The sequence below is a fragment of the Cyprinodon variegatus genome, unplaced genomic scaffold (genome assembly GCF_000732505.1).
Source record: "Cyprinodon variegatus isolate N-32 unplaced genomic scaffold, C_variegatus-1.0 Scaffold34, whole genome shotgun sequence".
Classification (NCBI taxonomy): Eukaryota; Metazoa; Chordata; class Actinopteri; order Cyprinodontiformes; family Cyprinodontidae; genus Cyprinodon; species Cyprinodon variegatus.
The window spans coordinates 2115610-2141492 of record NW_015150487.1 but is presented as its reverse complement, the minus strand read 5'-3'; the positions used below and the strand labels follow the sequence as shown (position 1 = coordinate 2141492).

The 25883-nt window shown below is 36.7% G+C and overlaps 1 protein-coding gene across 5 annotated transcripts in view; it reads right to left on the bottom strand.

Moving 5' to 3' along the window:
* LOC107103089 (thymocyte selection-associated high mobility group box protein TOX-like) overlaps positions 1-25883 on the bottom strand; it is a 109088-nt gene that overhangs the window by 67013 nt on the left and 16192 nt on the right. For 4 of the 5 annotated variants that reach the window (XM_015402614.1, XM_015402621.1, XM_015402637.1 and 1 more), the window contains exon 2: positions 2831-2923. The exons of the other annotated variant lie outside the window; for it this stretch is intronic. In XM_015402614.1, the coding sequence (XP_015258100.1) occupies positions 2831-2923 (93 nt within the window). The remainder of the gene's footprint in view (positions 1-2830; positions 2924-25883) is intronic. 5 annotated transcript variants of the gene reach the window in all.

Below are 25883 nucleotides of genomic sequence, written 5' to 3'. Positions count from 1 at the left end.
GGGGAGTATTGCAGAGACCTACTGCACCTTGACACTTGCTCTAACCGCAGCACCTGATAAGTGCAATGGAAAAACGTCTGGTTTCCTTCTGCATGTTAAGTGGTTATATTCTCCTCTCCTCTCCATACAGCCTGTAGCTACAGTGTGCTACTGTACAGACTTTTACGCATAGGTAATAACAGACAAAAGGAAATGACAGATAACCAAAGAGGGGGGGATAAAATATCACACAGCTTCTCCTTTTGCAAATCTGCACCAGAGATGTTATCTTTAAATCTCTTCTGTACTGTAAAACAGACGATTTAGACGCATTTGTTGTATTGCACAAATACATATATATATATATATATATATATATATATATATATATATATATATATATATATATATATATATATATATATTTGTTATCCATAAATTTGCTTCAAAAACACCATCCACATTCAGTTTTAGATGAAGTGTAATTTGCAGAAGGGGATATCAGATGAGGGTAGATTTATATCTTCACTGCCTCAAAATGTCCTGACATGGAGCTCATTCCCATGATTTGTAAGTAGGTCTCTTCACTGAAAAACATGAACAATATTCACTGCAGATAACATATGATTCGAGCCCCTGTGAGATGGAGGACTTTGTGCTTTGTTAGCACTCTCTCTCTCCCTTTCTCGATAAATGATTTAGGACATGTAGCCAGAGACATCAATACAATCTGGGTTGTAATTAAAAAAGGTGCACACCAACAATATTACATTGCTTTATTTTAACTTTGCCTGTCTGTCTTCTTTCACTCTCTCTCTCTTTCTCTCTCTCCTGCCCCATCCCCCCACTCCCCAGCACACCCACTCTTCCTCTCGCTGAGCCCTGGAGCACCCAGGAGATAATTCAAAAAGCACTTGTATAGAATGAAACATGAAAAAACGGGGGAAATTAAATTCCCTACTTTTGCTCCATTGTTCTTCCATTTTCTCTCCTTTGTTACATAAATGCATAAAAGCAAGGCGAGCTAGATTCTAATTATGATTTTTTTTTCCTTTTTTTTTTTACGATGCTAAAAGATTTTTTTATATATTTAAAAAAGAATGAAAGAGAGGTTTCACAAACATCTGACTGCTACAGCACTTTGTCAAAGTCAAAGAGTTGCAAATGCAGCAACTTCAATAAACGTTAATTTTTTCGGTATCTTTGTGAACACTTATGTATCGAGATAAGTGAAAATGAGGCCTTGATGTTCAAATGGAGCTATTATAAAACGGTTTTGCAAAACTAAAGAAATTGTGAAAAAAATAAAAAATAGATTGCTTTGCTTTATCTACATAACCCTATTTTATATGTTGTGCTCCAATCATGCCTGAGGCAGCAGATTGTTGTTGGGGGGAGGGCTCTTGCATCAAATGCATTTCGTCACCTGCATTAAAGGTCTTTTTGGAAAGCAACTCTTGATATAAAACACAAACTAGAATGGAATTGTAAGTACAATTGAACAGATGAAATTGTCATATGGGACAGAATTTTTCACTCAGACACATTTGTGCACAGTAATCAGGTTACTAAATAATGGAGGGAAGATAAAAAAAAAAAAAATATCCAGTGCTTTACATGAATAATTGTTCGCCTTGGGACGTTTTTATATATAAATCATATCATAAACATGAGTATGATTCTCTTCGGGATTATGCGTATTTCATGGCAGATTTAAATATTGCATAGATGTGGAAAGACATTAAAATAGTTGTATTTGGCAAACAAAAATCTGAAAAGTGTGGAGTGCAAGCTGTCATTTTTGATAATGTCTTTATTGGTATTAACAGACCAAATCCTTTTTTATTTATTTTATTTTTTTACGTTTTTCTGTGTAAAAGAAAGGTCAGCCAGGTTGGATTGATTCCATCTGCAAACAGGACAGTTTGGTATAGTTTTATAACTAGGTTCTGTGTCATGTCTAGGTGTCGACAGGGCACTGCTAACATAGGATTGGCTTTCAATCTAAAGCATTCAGGAAATATCCACACTGAACTGAAGACAGTGTCCAAAATGAAAACTCTGAGATAAAGATGAAATCGCATAAAACCAGAGCAGTCATAATAAAAACCGCAATGCTTATGCAATGCCAATGAGTGGAGTTTTAAAGCTGCACTCACTGGCATGTGAGTGCAAGGTTTACTGAATAAAATATTTTAGGTCGTGAAAACATTTCAAAACCCTCTGAGGATTAATTCATGAAACATTATCTAAAGCTCAGACAGCAGTGTTGAGTTCATTGTCTGAAATGGGAAAATGGCCTACACCCAGAATGGATGTGGCGGAAAACTAACACAGCAAAACAAGCTGCTCATGGCCTTATGCTTAGGGGATGCTTTTTATTAGCCAGAAAATGGAAGCTAATCAGAACTGATAGGAAGTTAAATAGAGGAGAATCCTGTATGAAAATCCCATCACAGTTTGCCAAAGACATTAAACTATGGCAAACTTTCATGTTTAGGCTGCACAACACTCTGAAATGTAGACTAAGCTGGCTCTAAAACACATTGAGTCAATGGAGCAAGCTTAGATTTTTATCTGTACGGTTTACATTTTGATTTGATATACTTGGTGTTTGTTTCCAAAAGAAAATACAGTTTGATCAAGTTGTGCAAGCGGATGTTTTTTCCTGTTATTTGAATTATTTTGATACAGAACGTTCCTATCAACGATAAAGATTTCCTCATAAGAGGTTTCATATCTGCAAGGTTAAAACATTTTACTGCATCTGTGATATTCAAGATTATGCTTGACCAAAGGGTAAAGGGGGGAAGGGGTGGTGGAGAGGCGGGGTAAGAGAAATGACTCATACCCCAGTAGAGGGCAGCCTCTTGCCATCAGGGTTTGGGCGCATGGGCAGGGAACTGTAGAGCCTCACGCCTCTATCTCCGGCAGGGTATCTGTTCTGTGGAGGCAGAAAGACAACAATCTTATAGATTCTCTGGATTTTATAAATAGATGTCTCAATTACAGCACAATCTGAAATAGATGATTTCTTGAATATGATCATTTTCCAAAGTTCCAAAAAATCTTTCTTTTCAAATCAGATATGCAGGAATCTTCAGATAAATTCAGTATTTTTTCGCCAAACCACAGAGTCTCCACTTTGATGGTTTTAAATCCCTTCAGATCACGGTGATCTACCATGCATAATAACTGCATATGTCTGGCCCATACAGCGGCACTAATTTCTCTAAGCTGTTGCGTTTTGGGTTTTTTTTGGTAGCCAGGCTCCTCTTGACCGACTCTATATTTTCTATATGTTGCACAACCTATAATTAGAGTGAATGAGGTTTTAGTTTTTCTGGCTCCTCCCTGCCATAAAACTCAACCTAAAAAAATGGGGCAGAAGGCTCTCACTAGTTGGGAAACTAATTATTTAGCAAAAAAGAAAAAGGGGGAAAAAAACATGGGTAGCTCAGCATGGTTGACAGCGAGGACCACAGCCGCAGCATAAGTACCTCCTAGGATTCAATTCAAATCTCACCTCCTTTATCACGTTCCTTTCTCATTATCTCCCTCCTCACTTCCCTCTCAAATATGAGCACCTCACTGCACCTCTGAGACTCCTTGATATTCTGTTATTCTCACATTATCATTGCTCTTCACTCCTTTTCAACTGCTTTTACCTGATTTGCAGCGCATCAGTGTCCTTTTATACGTGTTAATTGACAAAATTTGTTATCCTCTATGGGGCAAGTTTTGCTCCTGTTGGCTCCTTGGTTAAAACAGATACTGATAAGTTATTCTTTTTGTCCATTATTGGTTAAACAACATTAAAATGATGAGCTTGATGTAAAAAAAAAAGGTCATTAATGCTTAAATTCTAATTTCTACCAATACTTGCTTCACTTTCATTAATTCACCTTTTGAAATATTTATATATATATATATATATATATTTTCTTTTTTAGTTTTTTTTTTTCTCACCTTACACTTCACATGGACACAAAAGGCAAACTAATCTGCATGTAATCATACATATAAATGAAATATAATTTTTTCCCCCTTACTTTTAACAGCTAGGTAAGAGAGAAAACTATTAGACCATTTCTGGCTTTGCCTTTTATCTCTCGTTAGTCACCTGACCCAGGCTTCATTGCGTCTTGCTTATCGAAAAACATTCTACCAAAACAAATACAGTCTACCAGGCCTAAGTGAAGTTCAAAGTAAAGCAGCAACCCGAATGATCATCATTTACAGGATACTATTTATTCTTTACAGTGAGTATATATATATATATATATATATATATATATATATATATATATATATATATATATATATATATATATATATATATACAGTATATGTATATTTAAAGCTTAGTTTTGTGAAGTTGTACAAACTTTTTTTCTCTTTATTTAAGAGAAATTTAATGGTCGCTTAATGGCATGTTACTGAAATTAATTTATAAAATTGCTCACTTTTCATACAATGGCAGTATTTTAGTTACTCTCTACAAATAAACATTTGATTCCACCCCAGTATTGTCCTCTGAAGGTTATTGTGAAAAGTAGATTTAGAGTGCTTGTTGTACTCTATTTTGATTTCCTGTGTTCATTATAATTTGAAAAACAGATGAGTAAGCAAAAGGGACCATTTTGTCGATATAGGTTGCATAATAATGACAAAGCATAATCAAAAATAACCCTGCAATGTCCTTTCAAGCAATTATGCAAATCTATCTTTTTTTTTTGTTTGTTTTTTGTTTTTTTAAACAAATTTTACATATTGAAACTCACAGAGGATATAGCAGCCAATCATCATCTGTCATTATTTATTTTTAGGCTTCTTGGTTAAATGGTTAGAAACTGCTAAATGAAGGTCTTTAAAATAGCTACTTTAAACAGTGAAGAAGCAACAGTGATTGAATGTTTGATATTTTTTCTGTTTGCCAGCCTAATCCAGCCCTATGACATGCTGCACTACAGGGCCAATAACAGCTGTCTGTGGCCTGGAGGAGACACAAGCAGGCCAGGCTGTGCTAACTGGCCCTGACAGACTCATTAGGTGTGTTGGCAACCAGAACAGGAGTAGCATAACTCCTTGCATTTCCTTACTGAACAGTTCACATGTGCAAGAACTACTGTTTGCTTCTCTTTTGTCCTCATTTGAGGGGAGCTCACTCCTTGTCAGTTTTTGGGTGACTTTTTTTTTCTGGTTTCAGTAAGAATTCTGCCAAACCACACTCTGAGTCGTTTGCCATGTCTGCTCAACAGCATGCTGAATCTAACCTCTCTTTCCTTTCTTAGGCCAGCACACCCACAATCTGGCTCTGACTAAAATAGAGTAGATCTGAGACTTCACTTGTTGCTATTACTTAACAAAGTGGCCTATATGAGAAAAGAAAAATCTTTACGGGTAAAAAAGTGACCTGCATTTCTGACAAACGCATGTGATCTGTGACAGGAAGATGCAGCACCACACCAGGAAGGCGCGGGCATCCTCTGAACTTTGTGTTACATACTGTAACTGGACCTGTTTGAGACGAAGAGGGACTTCCCCAGGCAGACAGCGAAAGCAAACAATCGTCCTAGAGCCCAGCGGGGGCCAAGTCAATCAGACAATAAACACAAAGGGCCAATAAGAGTCGCCTATTAACAATAGCGAGAGGAATTCACATTGCTGCCAGACCCTAGCAATGTGACCATCTCTTAGGGCTTTAAAAAGTTTACGTTAGGTGAATTATTCTAGATTGCTATGTATGAAAACCACATTTTCATCATTTAATTAATGTAAAATAAAAAATAAGAAAAAAATCATAATATTCGTCTGCTAATTTAGTACAACCCACCCACAGCATGGGTTATCATTATTATTTTTAAATTTAATGGTCACAGTTTTGAGGATACACAGGATACATTGTTTGTATGCAAAGATGTACAGAGAAATCGATGTACAGAGGGTTGCTGACTAGAATCGGATCATTTTCAGCTTGTCAAAAAAGCAAACAATCACGGCTCAAACTGCTAACAATTGGCATTTAGCTCCATTCCAATCCGCAGAAAATGCTTGGTCTAAAACCACAATGGCAATCTGTGTCCTCTAACTGCCTCCACTGCTGTGTGTCCAGTGATGCCATCATGCTGGGTTAGCGTTGATGATGTCATCAGTTTGAAAGAAATCAGGAAATTAAACAATGAGAGCTACAGGGAAATGAACCATCGAGTAGTAAGTGTTCTTTATTGTTTGGTTCTTCCCTCCGAATCTGTCTCACCAATGCGGCAGCATGTTTATCGTACGTTACGCATACATTAGCGGGTAGATGTTCCCACTGTATTCCGATTGAAGCCGGGGTGTTTGAGGGGGGCTTTAACCAAGTCGCTTGCCAAGTAGTTTGACACAGGTCGACACGGGTCAGCCGTTCCCACTGCCACAAAAAGTAGATTGTTCCCAGGTTGGAAAAGGGGTGTGAGACTCCAAAAATAATCTGGATGCCCAAAAACAAAAAGCGAGCAAGTTTTAGCCACCTAAAAAATCCATAGAAGGAGTTGTTGTGGTCCGAATCCTGAATTGCTCACTGCCTTTTAAAGCTAAATCTGTGCGTTGCTCCTCGGAGCTCGTGTGGGCGTTGCACCTCTGCAGAGCAGACATAATGTAGCCCGGTAACCCAGACTAAATGGGAGATGAAAGGTGTTATTTAATCTGGCCCCGATGAATGAGACATCGGAAAGTTGTTGATGAGAATAACCCGTTGGTTTTCAAATCATGCCTGTGCCTATTGGCCAACGCTCTGACCAATGAGCGCAACTGACTGTGACGTAGTAAGCACGACATGAAGCTGGTGGGTGAGTGTAAAAAACAGCCTGTTGATAAAACGGTAAATACATCCTTCTTAAAAATGAATAAGCGTAAAGCCTCTTCCTGCTCACGTTTCAACGAAAACTCCAAGTGTAATCCTTTCAAAACTGATTCCAAAGCTGAGTCAAAAATCGTCATTAGAGCCAGCGGTCCTTTACACATGACTATGCCGAGAGAGGGTTGCTATAGATGGGCTGCGGTCAGCCCTGGCTGCCCTTAGCTTTGGAGCTCCGCTGGTTGCCGCGATCCTCTCAACTTCGGAATTTTTTTAATGACGCATTAAATCGGTAAATGGACCATATAGTGATGCTTTTAAGTATAATATTCTTGCCTCAATTTATCTTAAAACGTGCTTTTATTGAACAACAGAAAGAGCACGTTTACTTTTAATGGAGCGCTCCATTGAAAGCTGCTGCTGCAGCAGTGCATTTTACTGTTGTGCTTTCTACAGCGTCGTGCAGCTTCGTTATCACGCCCTCGAAACCCCGCCCGTTTTGCATCCAGACATTTAAAACACATCTCTGCATTGTGATTGGCCCGCCAGATTTAGGGCCTGGGGTACTGATTGACGCTAGACCAGCTTGCAGGCAAAAATGATTTTGGCCGCTGGTGGGTGGGGCTAGTTTACTAGGCTAGACATAATGTAAATTAGGAGGTAGAAGTATGCAACGGAGCGGAGCTGAACAAAGAGTAAATTTAACGTAGGTATTCAGGTGGGTATTTTTAATGAGTTAAAAATATTCAAAATTAGTAAATTCATCTTCAATGAACAGCTCTTAAATAGCTGAATGATTGTGTTCAATTTAGGGTTTAAAAAGAGAAAGAGAGAGAGAGAGAGAGAGAGAGAGAGAGAGAGAGAGAGAGAGAGAGAGCGACAGAGAAAGTTTTTCAGAAAATAACAGGAAGGGTGAACATAATACAATATTGTTGGTCTGGTGTATCCTTGGATATTGTTTCTTTTGTCTATCATTGTACGCCATGAATTTGGAAATGCCCGTAGTTTTTTTTAAATATCTCAGAGTTCAATTAAGGTTCCACATAGTCATAGGGAATGCATAATTTAATGTTTAATGTGGTTACTAAGCTACTGTATTGGTTCAAATAGCAAAAAAGTTCTTAATAATGCTGTAGTGTTGTAAAGCACTCTTGTTCCTGATATAAATAATTGACTGTTTACTAGAGGTGGACTAGGAAAAAACCTCTAATGTTGTTCACATATCTTTTATATTGTTGTTTCTCTCAGAGAAAAAATAATCAGGTAAGATTGATATCAGCGGGTATAATGGTGCGTTCCATTTGTCATTAGAAATTTCCAATTTCCAAGTTGTATATTTTAACTGGAAAGCCCCCAATAGCAAGAAAGTAAGTGCAAAATGATGGTACCAAACATCAACATTCAAGATGGATGCTACTCTCGTCCACAGTAGTTAAGCTATATTACTCTTTTGGAACAGTTTTTGATGTATATAGCATTGAGTTAGTCACTCAGGTACTACTTATATAACCATATGTTTTAATTCAGTGTATATGAGCAGAATAGTGTATTAATCATTGTTAGGGTTGTAACAGTGGCCATAGTAGTCATGGAAAAAACAATATTTTACGAGGTGAACACTGGAATATTTACCCCAAAAATTATTTAATGTATTAAATTTGAGTTCTGGGGATAATTAAATGCACCTAAAGCTTTGCTAAAGTGAAAACTGTATACAAATATACAAAAATATACTGTATACAAAAAAAGGTTGTTAGTCCGCAAAATCAAATAATTTCTCAAACAAATAATAACTGTTGTTATCTGAATAATGTAACAATACACTGTTAGAACAAATAAACTGTTTGAACAAAGCACATACAGAGCTGCCATACATCTTCTCATTAAAAATCAAGAGTGGCTTTGTCTTCTTATATGCTGGATAGTTAGGGCACCATAAAACCAAGTCGCAGCTGCGGGATTATAGTTACCTGCTGTAATGCTAGCTGTTGCATGTTATATTATTTACACAGATCTGGTCTTAATAGAACACATGTGTGTCTGAGGCCAACATTCTTCCCAGATTAGCTGAAAGGCTGCACTCATCACACGCTGGCAATGAGAGGAATGCAGGGCCCAGACGGACTTATAGGGAAACACTATAACTCATCAGTAGTATATGGTGCTCTCTGTGTATACACACACACACACACACAGACACACCACAAAAAGAATGTACACCAAATACTGATCTGCATATTATGGGGACTGGTTCCCTATTTTGTTGGAATTATCAGCACTGGACCTGCCTGTTTAGTAGCATTAAATACTATGAGCAGAAAGAAGTAACTTTACTTTTGTAATTTTACAGACATGTCTGCAGATAAAGTACATGAGCTCAGCAGCACAAACGTGCATCAGTCGATTTTATAGCTGCGGTGGTCCGACAGTCAATAACAGACTGTGAATCACTTTTTCAGTGGTTAAACACACTTATAGTTGCTTTAATCTAAGGGCAGCAAATGTATTCTGCTACACTGGTTTACATATTACATTTTGATTAATCACTTCCCTGTACAGATTAGCAATAATTGTGATATAATTTAGTCTGACAAGACTAATGCATAATATGATGGTACTCTTTGCATCTTGGATATTTACCCTCTGCTGAAAAATTATATTTCAAAAATGCGATTAAATGCATCAGTGTTGTAAATTTTGTATTAGTATCTAAAGCCTACTAAAACCTATTTTGATATTTAGTAATCATCTTTCTTTCATCTAAGCAATTATTTGTTACAGAGAGAAATAAGGGATTTGTGGACATTGCGCGATGTTATCTCTGCAAATTTCTGCAATCTTGCCTGTAGAAATCAAAGTTCCCAAATCTGTTGCTTATTTTAAAATAAAATAATAATAATAGTAATTACAAAATAATAAAAGGATATGGAAAAATTAAGTCTCAAGGTTCTGAAGTAGACATTTACATATTTTTGAAGTGCAGCGTATTTGATCACAGCCACTGTTTTTGAAAGTACTAAAAACACAGTATATTGTATTCCACTCAGCTTCACTGAAGTGCTTTACTTCAAAGACCTGCTGCGCTGTGGAAAGCACATCTCTTTATGCGTGAAAGAGATGTAAACTGTGGCCAAAGCAGCTCGAGCGTAACCAGAACATGAAGCCAGGGGCAACCTGCCTTAGGCCAATACCGACACTTAAACTTCTGGTCCTGCTGCTGGAGATATCCAACAAATACCAGTATCATAGCTGGATCTATTTATATATAAAACTCTAGCTTTTCAGCCTTTTTGTTACACTTTTAGACAAGCCAACGGGTCTGTACATTGAATCCTGACCTGTTATACAATAATAATTTCAGATGAAATCAAACTCTTTTCACTTATTTCTTAATGCCATATAAATAATCTCTCTGCCCTATTTTCACTTGTATTTTCAGATTCTGTGCTCTGACCCCACCCTTCCTCTCGTTGCTGTATCTCTTGTTTGTATATTTCCAATACCATTAGAAAACACAGATACCAGTTTACAATGATGTACACACCAAGATATATTGAACATTTCCATCAACCAACATAAAAAGCAGTATTTTTGTGAAATAGTTTCATATGCCTTCAAAAACAGGATTGATTTCCTCTGAAAACAAACCGCAGAATAAACTGCATATACTAATCTGCATCTTTTTATGAAACAACATTAGGTGAACTCTGATCTAAAGCAACAGCAGCACCACAGACCACAGCTGCTGGTTTCTTACTTTCTGACTGCGGTATTTCTCATATTTTCATAAAACCGTGTTGCTTTTGGTTCTGTTTAAGGATTCTTTTTCTACTCTCTCCGAAGTGACAGATTCTGTATCTCCTGAACAGCACTGCAAAGTTTGGCTGCATGTGGTAGAAAGAAGGCGTGATCGACAATTCAGCAGCAGCTTTTTAAACCTTATGCAGTCCATAGATAGTGGCGTATATTTTAAATCTGCACACAGGGATGTGGAGGAAAAGCTGGATGTGTATTCAAGATTTCTTCTTTTCATTTAAAATCAGAGGGAAAGTAATTTGGTTTTATGTGCGTCGGTAAAGCTGAATGCCAGAGACAAACTCAGAAAATGTTTTTTAAGAGTGCAGCCTTTGGCAAGGTTAATATACATTATATAATATACAACAACTACTGACAGAAATGTGTTTACTCTCTCTTCAGTTAGATTCTTTCTCACAGACACATACCTGTCCTTTGCATTAGGTTTGACACAACACTAGGGAAGATGAAGTGCATCGATAAGGTGCAGACAGTGCCCTTGTTTTGTCCGACACACAGATGGAGAAGAGAATTTTCATTTTATCTTTCTCTTTTAAACAATGTCCTTTTACAAGTGTTTCCTAAAGCCCCCCAAAATGTCAGAAAAACAATACAACTTGCACCAACAGCAGACAAGCAGCGCCTGCTCTTGTGTTCTGGCCACAGACAGTCTGTTACAGGCTGAAAGCAGATGGCCAAGAGAAGCTTAAGCTAAGAGAAAAAAAACTGAGGACTTTGGTTTTCCTTTTCTTATTTCATTAGCCAAACATGAAAGACCAAGGATTACTTGTATACAAAACAAAAGCTGGAATGAATTATCCCTAAAGTGATTTGTGACACTGAAAGGAGAAAAAAAAAAAAACCTAACAAATGTAGGGTCTCGTGAAGGAAAAAAAAACTGTAGGACATTCTTTTATTGGATAGCATTATAATACTCTAACCTTTATTATCACAACATTACTATTTCTAATTACATAAAACAAACAAACAAAGAAAGAAACAAAAACATTATTCAAACAGGAAAAAAAAACAGAAAATAAAATGGTTTAATGAAACTAACCCACAAATCTGAGGTCAACTGATCTTCGTGTCGTTTACAGATAACAAAATGTTATAGTTTTCATTTTATTGTTAAAATGTCTTGTTTTGCCTAATAAGGGCCTTTGTAAAGTACACCATCAATTACTGCACATGCAGATAATGGCTGACCTAACATCAAAATTCTCAAAGCTACTTTAATTTCGATTATGATGACAATTTTGCTTTAGAGCATATATTTTACTCACAAGCATGTTTTTGCATTTGTTTTTACAAATAACACATGCATTTATTATATCAGAAGAAAACAACGGCACTACTACATTTTAAGGGGCAGAGGGAAAAAAAAGCATTTCCTATTAAATACAAATCATTAAAAATTGTTGCTTCTGACTGCAGATGTAACTTAATAAGAAAGAATACATTTTCTTTAGATACTGTGAGAGTTTCTAAATGTAAAAATGAACTATGTCTTTTTTGCGGGCATAATTAATTATATCAATTGTATGATTAATTACACAGAGAAAAGATTGAGAGCAAGAAAAAAAACCTGAAAATGCAGTCATGATAAGTCATAACAGAAAGCGAGTGGAATGGAAGAGGCCAGAAGAAAGGAAAAGACAGAGATAAAGAGAAAGAGTTGATATGCTGACTACAGGCAGTTGATTTGGTTTCAGAGAGAATTGTTAGGGTGCTTTGAATTAATGCCTCCCAAAGAGTCCAATTGTAATTCTGGGGTAGTGCTGACGGAATATTTGACAGCCAAGGGTGAGCTGCTGATCTCAGCCGAATCCTCTGTTCTCACCGTGCACACGTGTGCAGGCCTCACACATCCAAACACCTATACATGTTTGTATGCATGTTCAAAAAAAAAAAGATAGACAATTTAGGAAATTAAGTAATAATATAAAATAACAATTAAGTAAGCTCTATTATTCACATGTAAAAACTACCAGCATATTCAAGAAAGGTTTTTTTTTTAGGCTGATAAAGTACATTCAGTTAAAAATGGTGGAAAAGTTGGACAGTTTTTTCTGTTCTTACTGTCTCCTGATAAAATAAAATAGCACAAAGAAGCCCCATGCATTGTTACGATTGAAGAGAGAAAAAAAAACACTTTATTAAAAAATAAAGAATGTAATTAAATGGAAATAATATTAATTTATGTCCTAATCAATGTCTCTGATAATAATTGCAAGAGGCATTTTCCAATTGCCCATTGGTGGCACTGTTGTTCCTCTTTGTCTCAATTTTTATTTTATCATGCAGAGATGGAACAGAGGTGGTCAAGGCTCTTACACATACATATATGTGCGATTGTGTTATTGTTTGTGTGATTGCTAGGGATAACCATGGTCCAGCAAACAGCTTTCATTAACCAGATGATTATGCATGGTACTGGAAAGCAGTAAATGTGGTTTCAGGGCTTTCTTAATCCCTAAGTATAACTTTTTCTTAGTAAATCGTTTTGTTTCAAATGATTTCATAAACACCTACATGTAGAAATGTACTAAAATTATGTAACGTCAGAAAAAAGTGCATTTGAATCTCTTTCAAATGTACCTCCTCCAAAGAAAGCGCTGGTTTTAAGATCATCAAAATGAATTTGCCTTCATTTGGCCACTGAAAGCTGTTGATACATGATCTTTGAACCTGCTCACACTGAAAATATGGTTGTAAACTTCTTAAAGATATTTTATTTGAAATGGTAAAACAAAAACAGCTTTATCAACTAAAAAGAGACAGAATCCAGGCAAATTTACAATAACTAATTAAAATTAACCATGGAATAGTAACTGTATAAAAATATAGAAATATATTACCGTCATAATTTCCCCAAAACTTAAAAGAATCATAATATGTATATATAAACATTGAATTTTCTTTCTTCAGCATTGTGAAACTTATAGTTAGTTCTTTCATGGTGCCCAGGGCAATCCCCTGTGTGAAACTCCCTGTAGCAATTCCTGGCCAGAATGGCCTCAGTTATCTATGCATGAATCAATAACAGATTTAAATGCAAAACATATTTATATTCTAAATACAATTGGATGTTATAAATTTTAAAATCCTTTCAATAGTAAAAGTGCATTTTTTATTTTTATTTTGAGTTCATCATCTCTACTGAATAATAACCTTATATTTCAGTTTACCTTAATTTGGTCAGCAAAGCATCAGCCTTTCTTTTCAGGTCTGTTTATTTTGAGTGAATGTATGAATCAACACATGAAAAAGATAAACAGAAACCCCAGATTTTTTCTTTAAAAATTTTCTTTTTTCTTTTCAAAGCACCCAGAAAACAATGGAAAACAATAACCACAATCCTAAGAATGCTCATTCAGTCTCGGAGAAATAATTATTATTTATCATTATCATTGTTCTGTTTTTCACAGTAAAGCAGTAATACCTTACATGCATCTTCAAGGAGGCATAACCAGTTTCTTTTTAGATGTACTGCCTTTCTGAAATAGTCTTTAAATTCATGTTTGATTATCCTAAGGCGAGTTTTTATTTCATTCTGCTCATTCTGAAACTTTTTCCATGCCTGTTTTTTTTTTTTTTTTTTGTTCCGATGTTACGCAGAATAAGTTAAGTTACGTGTATGAGCATTCAGGTGGAGTGTCTTTATTTCATGTTGTATAAGCAACATCAGCAGTTGGCCAGTCTCTTACACAATAGGTGAAAAGCAGCAACACTTACTGACTGCATAGTACAGTAGTTGAGTCGCTGATTGTTGGAACTGTGGTAAAAGCAAGGCAGGCTAATTTTAGCACTCTTTAACATACAATGTAAATCAAAAAGGAGGACCAAAAATCCCGATCTATGCAGAGTGCAAACTTTTCTGGACTTTTATGGTTTGACTAAGGAGCCCACACGAGAGATCAAGTCACTTTGTCAGATTGTCTAACAGCTAGGTTCCCTAATGGCCAACACCAACACATGTTTAAAAATAAAAAACCTATAAATGTGACAAATGGCTGTTTTTCTGCATAAAAAAATTATTAGGTTAGACTGCAGTTCTCCAAAGCACTCATAATTTTGATGATTATTGTGTTCTAGTAGGTATTTTGTCTGAAAGATATATTTCAATTCAATTCAGTTTATTTATATAGCGCCAAATTCACAACACAAGTCATCTCAAGGCACTTTACAGTTCAACCAAATCATACAGTCAAATTGAATCAAAGTGTTCTATCTAAAGAAAACCAGTTGATTGCATTGACTCATTGACTCAAATACAATCCCTCACACTAAGCATGCTTGTAGCGACAGTTGAGAGGAAAAACTCCCTTTTAACAGGAAGAAACCTTATGTATCAAAAATTGAACTTGACAATTTAATGACACATTAAACTTATGACTTCTTGCCACAAGAATCAAAGTCAGAATACATATCAGTTTGTATATATTAGATAATTCAAGTTTTAATTTTAGACCTGGCACACATTTGACAAAGTAAGAGAAAAACAATGATGACATCATTGGTTAATGAGTCATGTTAAAGAAAGACATTAATAGTATTAAAACCACTTCCTTTCTCCCCTATGAAATATTTACTTTGTCAATTTTAGAACTTTGCTTAGTGAGTGCAGTAGCGTGTGAATGGAAGGCTCATTTAATCCCATGTTGAAACAGAAAGATTTTTCATGGTTTTGCTGTTAACAGGAGAAACTGCTTGTTTTTCCTAATTTTTGAGAAAACAATTGGTTATGCAAAAAACGGAGTAACACAAGAAGAGAAGCAGATGAGACTCAAATCCAGCTGAAGAGTAAAATTGTGATGCAGGTGTGGATTTTGTGGATGAGTAATTCTCATCCAGCTGCTTCTCTCTCAGCCTCTTTCTCTTTTACCTCTGCTTATCCATTTACGGCCCCTCTCCACCTTACTGTCTCTCTTCCTCTGCCTTTACATATTTCTCTAAATCTTGAGAGCCATGGCTCACCCTAATTAGAAATTCCCCCTCCGACCAACTGAAATTGAATTGCCCATCATTTGCATAATGATAGCTCACTGGGCTGACGGCCGATTTACCATGAGATGAAATGTAGCAATCACTTAAGAGAGTGACCACGGGGGAGTGTAGGTAAAAGGGGCACATGAGGAGAAAAGGAGAAGGGTGAAAAAGTAAGGATGAAATGAGATAGAAAAGACAGAGAAGAGAAAGAAAAAGCAAAGATAAAGAAATGTGGAAATTTGACAGATATTTAGGTTATTGTCTCCCACAGCAGTAATGCTGGAGGGAGTCATTGTCCTCGATATAAGAGCAAGGGGACAGAGCAAAGACACATAAGGACACGTACTGTAGCGATGGTACCTTTCAAAACGAAACCTTTGGGTAGTTTTTTAACAATCATGATAATTTGCTTTTACTTTAGCTAATGTTTAAATTCAGATTTTCTGTTTAAGTTTTAACTGCCAAAACTAAGATAAAAAGAAGGCATGTTTAAAAATATATATATAAAGTATTAAAATAGTTCATAGGAGTAGTTCCAACTTTTCTATAGTGGGGTTTTTGATCAGTGTCTTACTTGCAGTGTAAAGCAGTACTGAGAAAAAGAGATAAGATTTTCATAGAGAGCCAAACCAAGTAGCATAAACTGTCATCATGTTTGCATGAGTTGGTATTTACTGAGATTTCTACACTTATTTACACTCAATATTTTTTGCTTTGTGTTCTTTTCCGAATGATGTCTGATGTCTGATCCTGTAACATAAAATGTGTTAAGTGTAAGACCAGGTTTAACTATTATACCTTAGTTCTTAAGTAATGCATTTCTAAAATAAATAAGTGTTATATGAACTGCTGCTGTATCTTTTTAGTTGGACTTTGGACTAAAGAATATTGCTTTTAGAAGAAATGTTCTAATTTAAATTCGAAAAAAGTATTAAAGTTTATGAAATGTAATTAGTTCACATAGCTAAAAGCTATTAAACAGAAGGAAAAGAAAACTACCACCTAGAAGCATGCTTTATTATTCAAATAACTTCAAAGTTGAAAAACGACATGTGCATATGAGTTGAAGACTGTGACTTGTAACCTAAAAGTATTTTGAATAACTTATAAAGCCGTAGCCACCAAGATGCATGATTAGGTATCTCCACATATGTATTTTGCATGGATCCAGTGCTTTAAAAGACCATTATCAATCATTTCTGAAACTAGATGCCAGGGTGGGGATATAAAGAAAAAAATGAGTCCATGTTTAGGTGCGCTCTTCGAGCCGTTTCTGAGTAGTCATTAACACAACTCTGAGTTACTTTTCTCTGTGGCAATTATTTTGGCATTTAGGCCAGCAAGCAGCTCATAATCTCTACACCAAACCCCTGTTTAATATCTCCTAGCAATATCTAACTAACACTGTTTGAGTGTGTATCCGTTGTTGCTGTCACGTTCAGTTGGTTATTTTTCTATTCTCAGAAAGGGCGTGAGAATTCTTCTTTTTGTTTCTCATTTGCTTAGCAGCAGTCGACTTTTGAGCAGAGGTTTGGCGCACACCGACTTTCTTCCTGCACATAAGGAACTCCTTGCCTGCCCACAGTTTATAAGAAGTGGCCACATAGTCAACTGTGTACTTGACAATGAATGCCACATCTGATGAACCACTGCCTCCCCAGGTACAAATTACTGTAATCAATGATATGATAATCATCTTGTTAGCTTCCCTCCTTCAGGCCATCAATCTCTCGTTCCACTACATGCCTGAAAATTTGATTTGTAAAAAATCCTGATAAATCTTGTGTCAGTGATTGCTACTGCAGGCAAATCGAATAAAGCAGCATGATCTGTGTGCTGAAGTGACAGTGAGGAAGCACATCAACAAGACTCATGGATGAATGCAGGCTCAGATCTGAACACTTGGACTCTTCACTGACAGTCCTGCCTACAGAATTAGCTAATTCACTCAAATGTGTGGGTCATATATGTTTCTAAGAGTTGAGGTGATCATGTTGGAAGCTCTGCCTCCAGTCTGATAAGACCACTGTTTATTGTCTGACTTCCACTCTCTAACCTGAGAAACCTCACAGACACGGTACTTTCCACTAGTTTGCCATTACTTCAGCATGTGCATATGTGAGTGCGAACGTGTGTGTGCACAAAGCCCTCGTGTGTGCGGAGGTCCCTGCATTTCATCACGAGCCCTGACCTAATTAAAATGTCCTGTCAATGCTAAATAACTGACAAGTCATGGCAAAAAATGCAAACACACACACAGCGGCACACGGCAGCACTCGCATCACTCATTGCTTCAATTATTTATTCGATTCTTCAATCTGCTCTTCCCCTCTCCATCTCTGCATAAGTGATCTGTGATCACATGTCGCATGTCGAAGTCAGTTGCCCAGACAGGACGGAGTTAAGTCCCTTATCTCTCCTCCCCAGAAGAAATTCCTACTAGAGGCCTCGCTCTGCTGGTTTCCTGCCTTCTTGCCCAATGCCCTATTTTTACTCATCGGGGCTCTTGAATACCAGGGGCAGCTTTTTCCTTGTCACTAACATATTTCCTGCCATTCTCAGCCTGACATTTCGCCCCTCTGCACGCTTACTCGGATCATTCCCCCTCTTTATGGGTCATAACCTTTCAGTCGGGGACTCTTCATATTCAAATGTACCTGCCGACACTGGAGCTGCTGAGAGCTACAAGATCACTAGTTTGGCCTTTTTTTTTTTTCCCAACAGAAAAAAATCCTGCTCACTAGTTTCCAACATCAGCTTTCAGAGTGTTAATTTCAGATCATTCTGTGACCTGCCAGAGACAATCAGTTCCACTCCTTTTGTTACTGTCAAACCAACTCAAGCATGTAATGATTCATGATCAAGATGCTAAATATTACAAGGCTCTTCTTCAATTTGAATTTCCAATTCTAAAAGTTCTAGTCTACATTCCCTTAACTTGAGAGTGGCACAGTTTTATGAAGTGAAAAAAAAACATGATTCCCATGTATATAATACCTGAACAAAGTAGCAGGTTTTGTTTTTTGTTAATTTTTCATATTAGGCTCCTTTTTTCCGATACCGCAAAATGCAATTGAGTGCAACAAACTGCCTTCAGAAATTAGCTTTTTTTATATAAGTTTTCTTGTGTGTAAATTACTCTAAACATAAAACATATATTTTGTGGAAGTCTCAAAATTTGTTAGAACAAATTAGAGAGAAGTACAAAGTAGAAAACTGTGGTTGTAAGAAAGTCTTATAAGGTCAATTTTCTAATTCAATATCTTCCATGTGGGAAGGCACAGCAAACATATGGAAGAAGTCCTTCTGGTGGAACAAGACCAACATTTTTACTATTTGAGTGCCCATAACTCTGAAAACACCACTGCGAATTGGTAAACAATCCCTGCTGAGATTCCTTTCTTCAGCAGGGGCAGGGAACCTCCTCATCTTTCACTTCACAATAATGCACCGGTAAAATGCACTGAAGTATGTGGTTGTCTGACAAAATGTGAAAGTCTTCAATGGGTATGAATATCACTGCAAGGCACTCTAACATTGCCACATTTAGCATTGCCACATTGCCTACCGGCTGATTGCTCAAAACCAAGTCAAAGAAAGTGTAAACAACTTGAGTAACTGAATGAGTTCATATGATCTAATTTAACTATTTCAGAATGTGAAGCCAGAGAATTTAAATAATTGGAACACATCTGAATTTACAGAAGCATATATTATCGGTGACTGGTTTGCACAGCAGCTTTCATCCTATCCATCCTCCAGCTTGGTCAGCATTATGTGGATCAATGTTCGGTTAAAACACAAATGTAAAGAGAAGACTCTTAGCGGCAGAATTTCATTCTCATCAAGGTCTGAACTCTTCTTTTAAAGGAATAAATCAGCTCTCAAAAGGAAAATATTCATGCAGTTGCAGAGGGCTGTTTCTCGACATAAGTGTGATATTGACATTCTAGATGAAAACACCTTGGATTCTCATTCATATATACTGTATTAAATGTGCTGATTTTCAATCTATTGACTGAGATATCATGAATATGAGACGATGGACACCTGTGTTTGCCTCACACTTTAGAGTGCACAGTTTTATTTTTTTGTCCTTTTACCGAGTACATTTGTGAATATCAATATTATTTTCCTGTAGGGGGTAAATTGCATTGAATAGTTGCCAGGCTGCAGGAAGAGAGAGACTGTTCAGTTGACTAAAAGAGCTATTCTCCATTTTATCTCTCAATCAGTGTTCTTGTGTGAGTGTGTTCCTGAATGCCGTCCTGCGGCCGTGTGAGTCTCTGTACGAGCAAATGTGGGCTTCATTTTGACGAGAAGCAGATCGAGATGGAGTTTGCTGCATGACCAAAGCCATGAAGAAGAAAAAAAAATGCTCCCAATATGCAGACCAATGTAGCCTGACTTCAGCAGGATGCAAGTACTGTAATCAAACCATAAATCATAAATCACTGAGGTCACAACCCCACTCTCTCTTTTGGAAAAAAAAAAAAAATTGTTTTATTGGTTACTATTCCTGATCATCTTTACTATTCAGAGAGAAACGTTGATGAAAAAGTTTTATACAAGTTTAACTCTTTGTACCTGGGTGACTTAAACCTGTAGTTAATATAAGCTTTCTGTGTAACTATTAATGTGTTAAGAACAAATCTACTGAATTGTAATGTAGAATGAAAAGCCACTGTAATAAACAATCCAAATGATTAGGTTAACAGAAACAGGAGTAACAATTTAAACAGAAATTGACCTTCAAAAAAGTTGTTAAGATCTGTCACAATAAGAAACACTTCTGACAATAAAATATCCCAGAAAATTCAATAAATAATATTGTTTTTTTATACCAGTTTTAACTTATATAATGATAAAGGCAAAGTGATGTGAGTACTCACTCAATTAACCTGATGTTCTAAACATCACTGGAACTGGAAGACATTTTTAATGTCCAAAATATTTAGACACAACCAACAACAATGAATTAAATCGACTGTTAGTCTGTGAAGAGCAAAAGGCACTTGCATACAAAGCACAATAAACCCAAACCAATAAGAAACATATAAAAACCCAAACAATCTTTGATCACACGTATGTCATCTTTGGTGCTGTTGAAAAGCTGTGGATTTGCCGTTTGTAACAGATATGTTTTCCCTACAAATTTATATTGGGAGTCAGAAGTTTGCTTTGCCTGACTTTAGAGATGAAGTGAACTACGATTTAATTTATAACCTGTGTATATATTCTGTTTGGCGACTAAATGCTCCAGTGACAGTGGATTATCAGGAGGTTTGAAACAACCCTCTGGTGCATATATAGAGGCCTCTATGCATAGAGTAAAGATATCCTGAACATATCCTGATTACCAAAAGACTATCTATACTCAGCAGACATTTTTAAATGTAATGACAGCAAAACCTGGAGAGCGGGATTGGCTGTCATTTAAAATAAAGAACAGTGGCCACTTAATGACCAACCTACTCTTAAAACAGAACAGGTAAAGGATTTCCATATTAATAAAAATTGAATAGAAACTATGTTTAAAGAAAAGAAAATACAGCCAAAGGCTGTGGATCGTGGTCTATAACTGGGTGAGCATTGTGACAGTACACTCTTCTCAGACAACAATTTTTTTAAGTTTTAAGTTTGACTGAGATTTTTTCATTCTAAATTAATTTTTATCTGTTTTTTAGAGGCTCAAAGAGCATTGCTATTTTACGTAAACTGTTTTCTGTCCTCCTGAGCTCCAATCATGGGTAAAGAACACTGTTTATTATATTTTGTATTGATTGTGTGTGTAAGTCTGTCCTGCTTGCTGAATGCACTGTGTGTTTCCAAATTCGGTAACCTGGCTATTTTACCTTGCTATTCAAAGATTTTACTTTGCATTTTCCCCAAAGTGGATGTGGTTTTGCTCTGCCAGCGTGTCCTGTCTGACTCATGACATTGAAGCCGAATTGTTATGTAGGTTCAACCAATATAGACTATCTCGGTCAGAGCTACTGTAGGGAAGCACAGTTGCTGAGAATTGTGTGCAGTCTGACCATCCCCATGCATTTTCAAGAGCTGCAAACTAGAGAATCATACCTTTCCAATGACATATCGTACATATTTTTCCTGATGATGTCAGGTGATGGTTATCAGCCTTTTTATTTGACTAAACACATTTGGAACATTGCACTCAGTTGTGCATGGCACTCTATTTACTAAACCCCTCTGCCAATATTTTAATATACTTAAATAGTGAAGAATTAATGAGTTCAATCTGAGAAGTCTCTTAGATTTTCAAAAAGGGTTCATAGTGTTTTGCACTTTCTAGAAAATTTGTTTTAGCCAAAATCTTGTTTTATAATAAATAAATCGGACAAAGTAGCTGTTGTGACAGTGGTTCCTCTGAAAGCATTTCCTGTATCTTACCTCTACACTGATACTAAAAGTTTGCATTTAGAGCTGATATTTTGGGAGCTAGTCTTGATTTATTTCTGTGGTGTATTTTAAGGTGGAGATTGCATTTTAAACTAGTTTTGGAGTAAAAAAAAACAAAGAAGTTCACGAGTTGTCCTTTTGCTTCTATATATGCAAGCTACCTTACAGCCCTTGAAAACCATATAAGAAATCTTCCCCTTTAATATTTCCAGTTTGGCAGCTTTTTGTGTATTCAGATAAAAATAGTGATGTAATGAATCTAAACAGTGTAACTTGTTAGCAAAGTAGGAATATCTTTAATGGCAAGCTGTAAGCAGCTAAATGGTATCTGCATCAGGGATTTCTATTGATGCTAAGCTAAAGAGCTTGTTTATGGTTTTTAATGAGTCAAGCTGCACTTCAGTTTTTTTTTTTTTTTGGACTATGGAGCTCTTTAAAAGGTGAGATAAGCATCATTAATACATGAACTAGAACGGCCTGGAATTCATACTGATCATAGAAGCCTTTATTGTCTTGTTCTGGGAAAGGACAAGATTGTCTCATTTCATTAAATATATTTGTAACGAATAAGAACAAGAAATCCTTAATTTGATAAGATTTCTTTAGATTTTTAGATCAAATTTTTTAACCTATAGACACAATTTAAAGAACAGAGCAATGAATGTGTTCTTCTCCCGCTGTTCCCAAAGACAAGCAGTCCATATTTGCCAGGACTAAGACTTTCATAGTGAGCCACCTGGTGTGCCATAATATCGGGGGAACAGTGGTGTCATTGTGAAGTAGCTGTGTGATATCGAGTAGAGTGACCCATTTAGAGCCCTGCAATAGAGCTGACAAGCTACTGTTATGTCCAGGACATCTGGAAGGCCATGGAAATCCAGAGACAAGAGGAAAAAAAGGCACCTGACATGGATATTTCTCACAATAACACATAAGTCCTATTTGGAGGAGAGGGCTGCAAAGTGGCACTGATACTGCTGAGAATCTGTTACAGTGCATAGTAAGTAATTTGGAAACGATCCAAGCATTATCTAAAGCTCCTCTGGTCATCCTTAGCAGAATTTAAAGGATGGGAATCAGCTTAGCAACAAGATGTGTAGCAAAGTTGTTTTGTAGAGATGGAAGAGTTTCCTCTCATTGTTTAAATTGCAATTTCTTGCTAAGTAGCTAAAATCCAATCATACCTTTTAATGTTCAAAAGAGGAGTTTGCACAGTTTGCAAAATAACTAAGGTAGAAGAAACCTATCGCTTGAGGAAAAAATCAAAATCAAAGAAGAAATGTTGTGTATTGTGCACAATGGTGTTAAAAATGACTTTGAGATGTGTCCAATGTAGCTGCAGGTTTGCACACTGTATAAGGAATACATGAATGCAAAATGAGAGGCCAAAATGAGCCAAATAAAGCACACTAAGCAAATCCCTCAAGGGAAAGGAAATTATTCAGAATAGCGAGGACACACTCAATAATATTTGGAACAGAAACTTATTTCTCCTTTTTCTTTTATTTGAAATCCTTGCTTAACATACAAAATTGGAACAACCAAAATGAAGTATGCATGCTTTAAGGGGAAGATGGGGGATTTTAAACTCAAAGCCCTGCTTTCATATCATATCCAGGAGTAATTTAAAAGCAGATTTCCAAGCCCGTTCTGTTCAGGATGTTTCAAGCTCACGTGTGAGGATGCACCCAGGCAGAATATGTGAATGTGTGACCTGAAACAAGATATAAAAAAAGAAAAATGATGGCTAAATTTAAGCCTTTGTGTTCACTGCAGCTTCCACAATACTGAAAGACTTTTGAAGCTCAAACAATAATTCTGTATCAGGAGGAAATTCATTCTCGTATCAAGAGGCTTTTGGCAGAAAAGATTGAATCATCAGCCCTTGTTTCGTTTTCCATGTAATTAAATCAGCTATTGAAAAAACACAATGTAAGCTGGCATGTGATTTAGGGAAAATTAGCATTTTTAATCACAGTACATTACTTTAATAACTCAATAAATCTGAGGCAGCTGGAGCATCTGAAAATGTTGTCACAGCTACTTAGTTCTGCATTTGCAACTAATACAGTCTGATGAGAATCACCCTGAGAGACAGAAAGTGTTAGACGTGAACAAGGGAGAAAAGGAGGGAAGAGATTCAGAGGAGGAGAACCCATGGAGATGGAAACAAAAGCATGCCAGGTGAAAAACACGGCTGAGCAGAAGCAGGAAGGAAGACATAACTGCACCATGTTTGGCACAGAAAGAACGGGTGGAGGGAGGGGGGGGTTGGCACTTGTCTCCCCTCTTCCAGCTAATAGCAGTTAATCCCCAATTAGCTCATCCATCACCTCTGTCATACACAAGACCTGCTTACCCCTTGTGTTGCTTTGTTGCTCTGCTTTGTTTGTACAGCTTAGTGATGGCTGTTGTCGGGGACACGAAACAAGTTTGAGTAACTAGAGAAAATCTCATTTAATTATACAGGATTTCACAAAACAGGGATAAGTACAGCAAAATGCAATTAAAGCACAAACGTCTCCACATTTTAAAGCCAGTTTACAACATCTTAATTCTGAACAGAAGGAGTAGATTCCTGTAGGTGAGAGCACAGCAGGAAAACCTGGTGTAAACTGGAAGCTCTTTAAAGTCTTTTTTATCTAATCCATCTTACATTATAATCATTTTATTATTAGAGACAATCCTACGATTGGTCCATAACAGCGACCATTGTTAAGCCATTTAACAACCTCCAATATACGTCGTCCCTTTAACAGAATACAGATTAATGTTGCTTATTCTAAATGATGAATGGATCTAATAAATTGAATCCCTCCCCCATCAACAGTCCCTTGGAAAAACAATAAGAACTATTTCATCCGTTTCCCCCATTACAACCACAAACCTGTTTTTTTGTTTTTTGTTTTTTTTAGTATATACAACAAAGATGAGCATGTGTGTATCTCTCTGAGAGGGGGATCAGTGGAATTGAAAAAAGGAGGAGTTAAGGTAAAGCATAAATACTAAGCTACAAGATTTGGTCAAAAAAAAAGATACAAAACATACATTTTTGGGGCTACAACAACAATGGCGCCGTGCTGTGTTGAATGGTTGCTGCTCATGCTACTCACCCTGCTGTCGGGCTTACAACAGAATCTTCTTCTTCTGGAATATCTCCAGGAAGAACAGAGCAATATCGACCACATAGTTCAGCACCTGAATTTGACTGAACCACGAAATGGACCCGCAGGGCAACCATGTATAAATATTAGTGCGCATGCCCAACATTTCGTCGCTTATTTTTGCTTTGGCACCACAGCGCCACTTACAGGCCTGGCATACATTTTGCAGCGTTTTCATGCATTCGTGTGGACGATCACATTTATTTTACGTCTCCGTCTTTAGGACAAACGTTCTGGAAAATATTAGCTTTTCGTGTTTGTTTTGACTTCGTGTGGATGGGGCCTAAATGCCATAGGTCTAGAATTTGAGTGGCCCAATCAAATGTAGGTATGTATTGAGTTAAACCATCGATGTCGCTCGGACTGCATGTTTAGGGTCGTTTTTTTCAGCAGGAGGTTATGCCTTTATTCTATCCTTAGGGGTTGCATACACTGTACAACATTTTTAATTTTGTACAGCTCAAACTGTATGACTGGAGGGTATAAAGTTCACAGCTCATGATACTGTACGACTCAATGCACTAATGCCATCTAACTGCTTACACTGTAGGTCTAAAAAACACATATCGCCGGAACTAAAGTCAGAGAAGAAGAATTCCCTCGTTTACATTGGTAGTGTTCTATGGTGATATAAATCTGCTCATAACTCTGCTTCAACAGCAGGATACACTCATTATCTCATTTCGAGGGCTGGC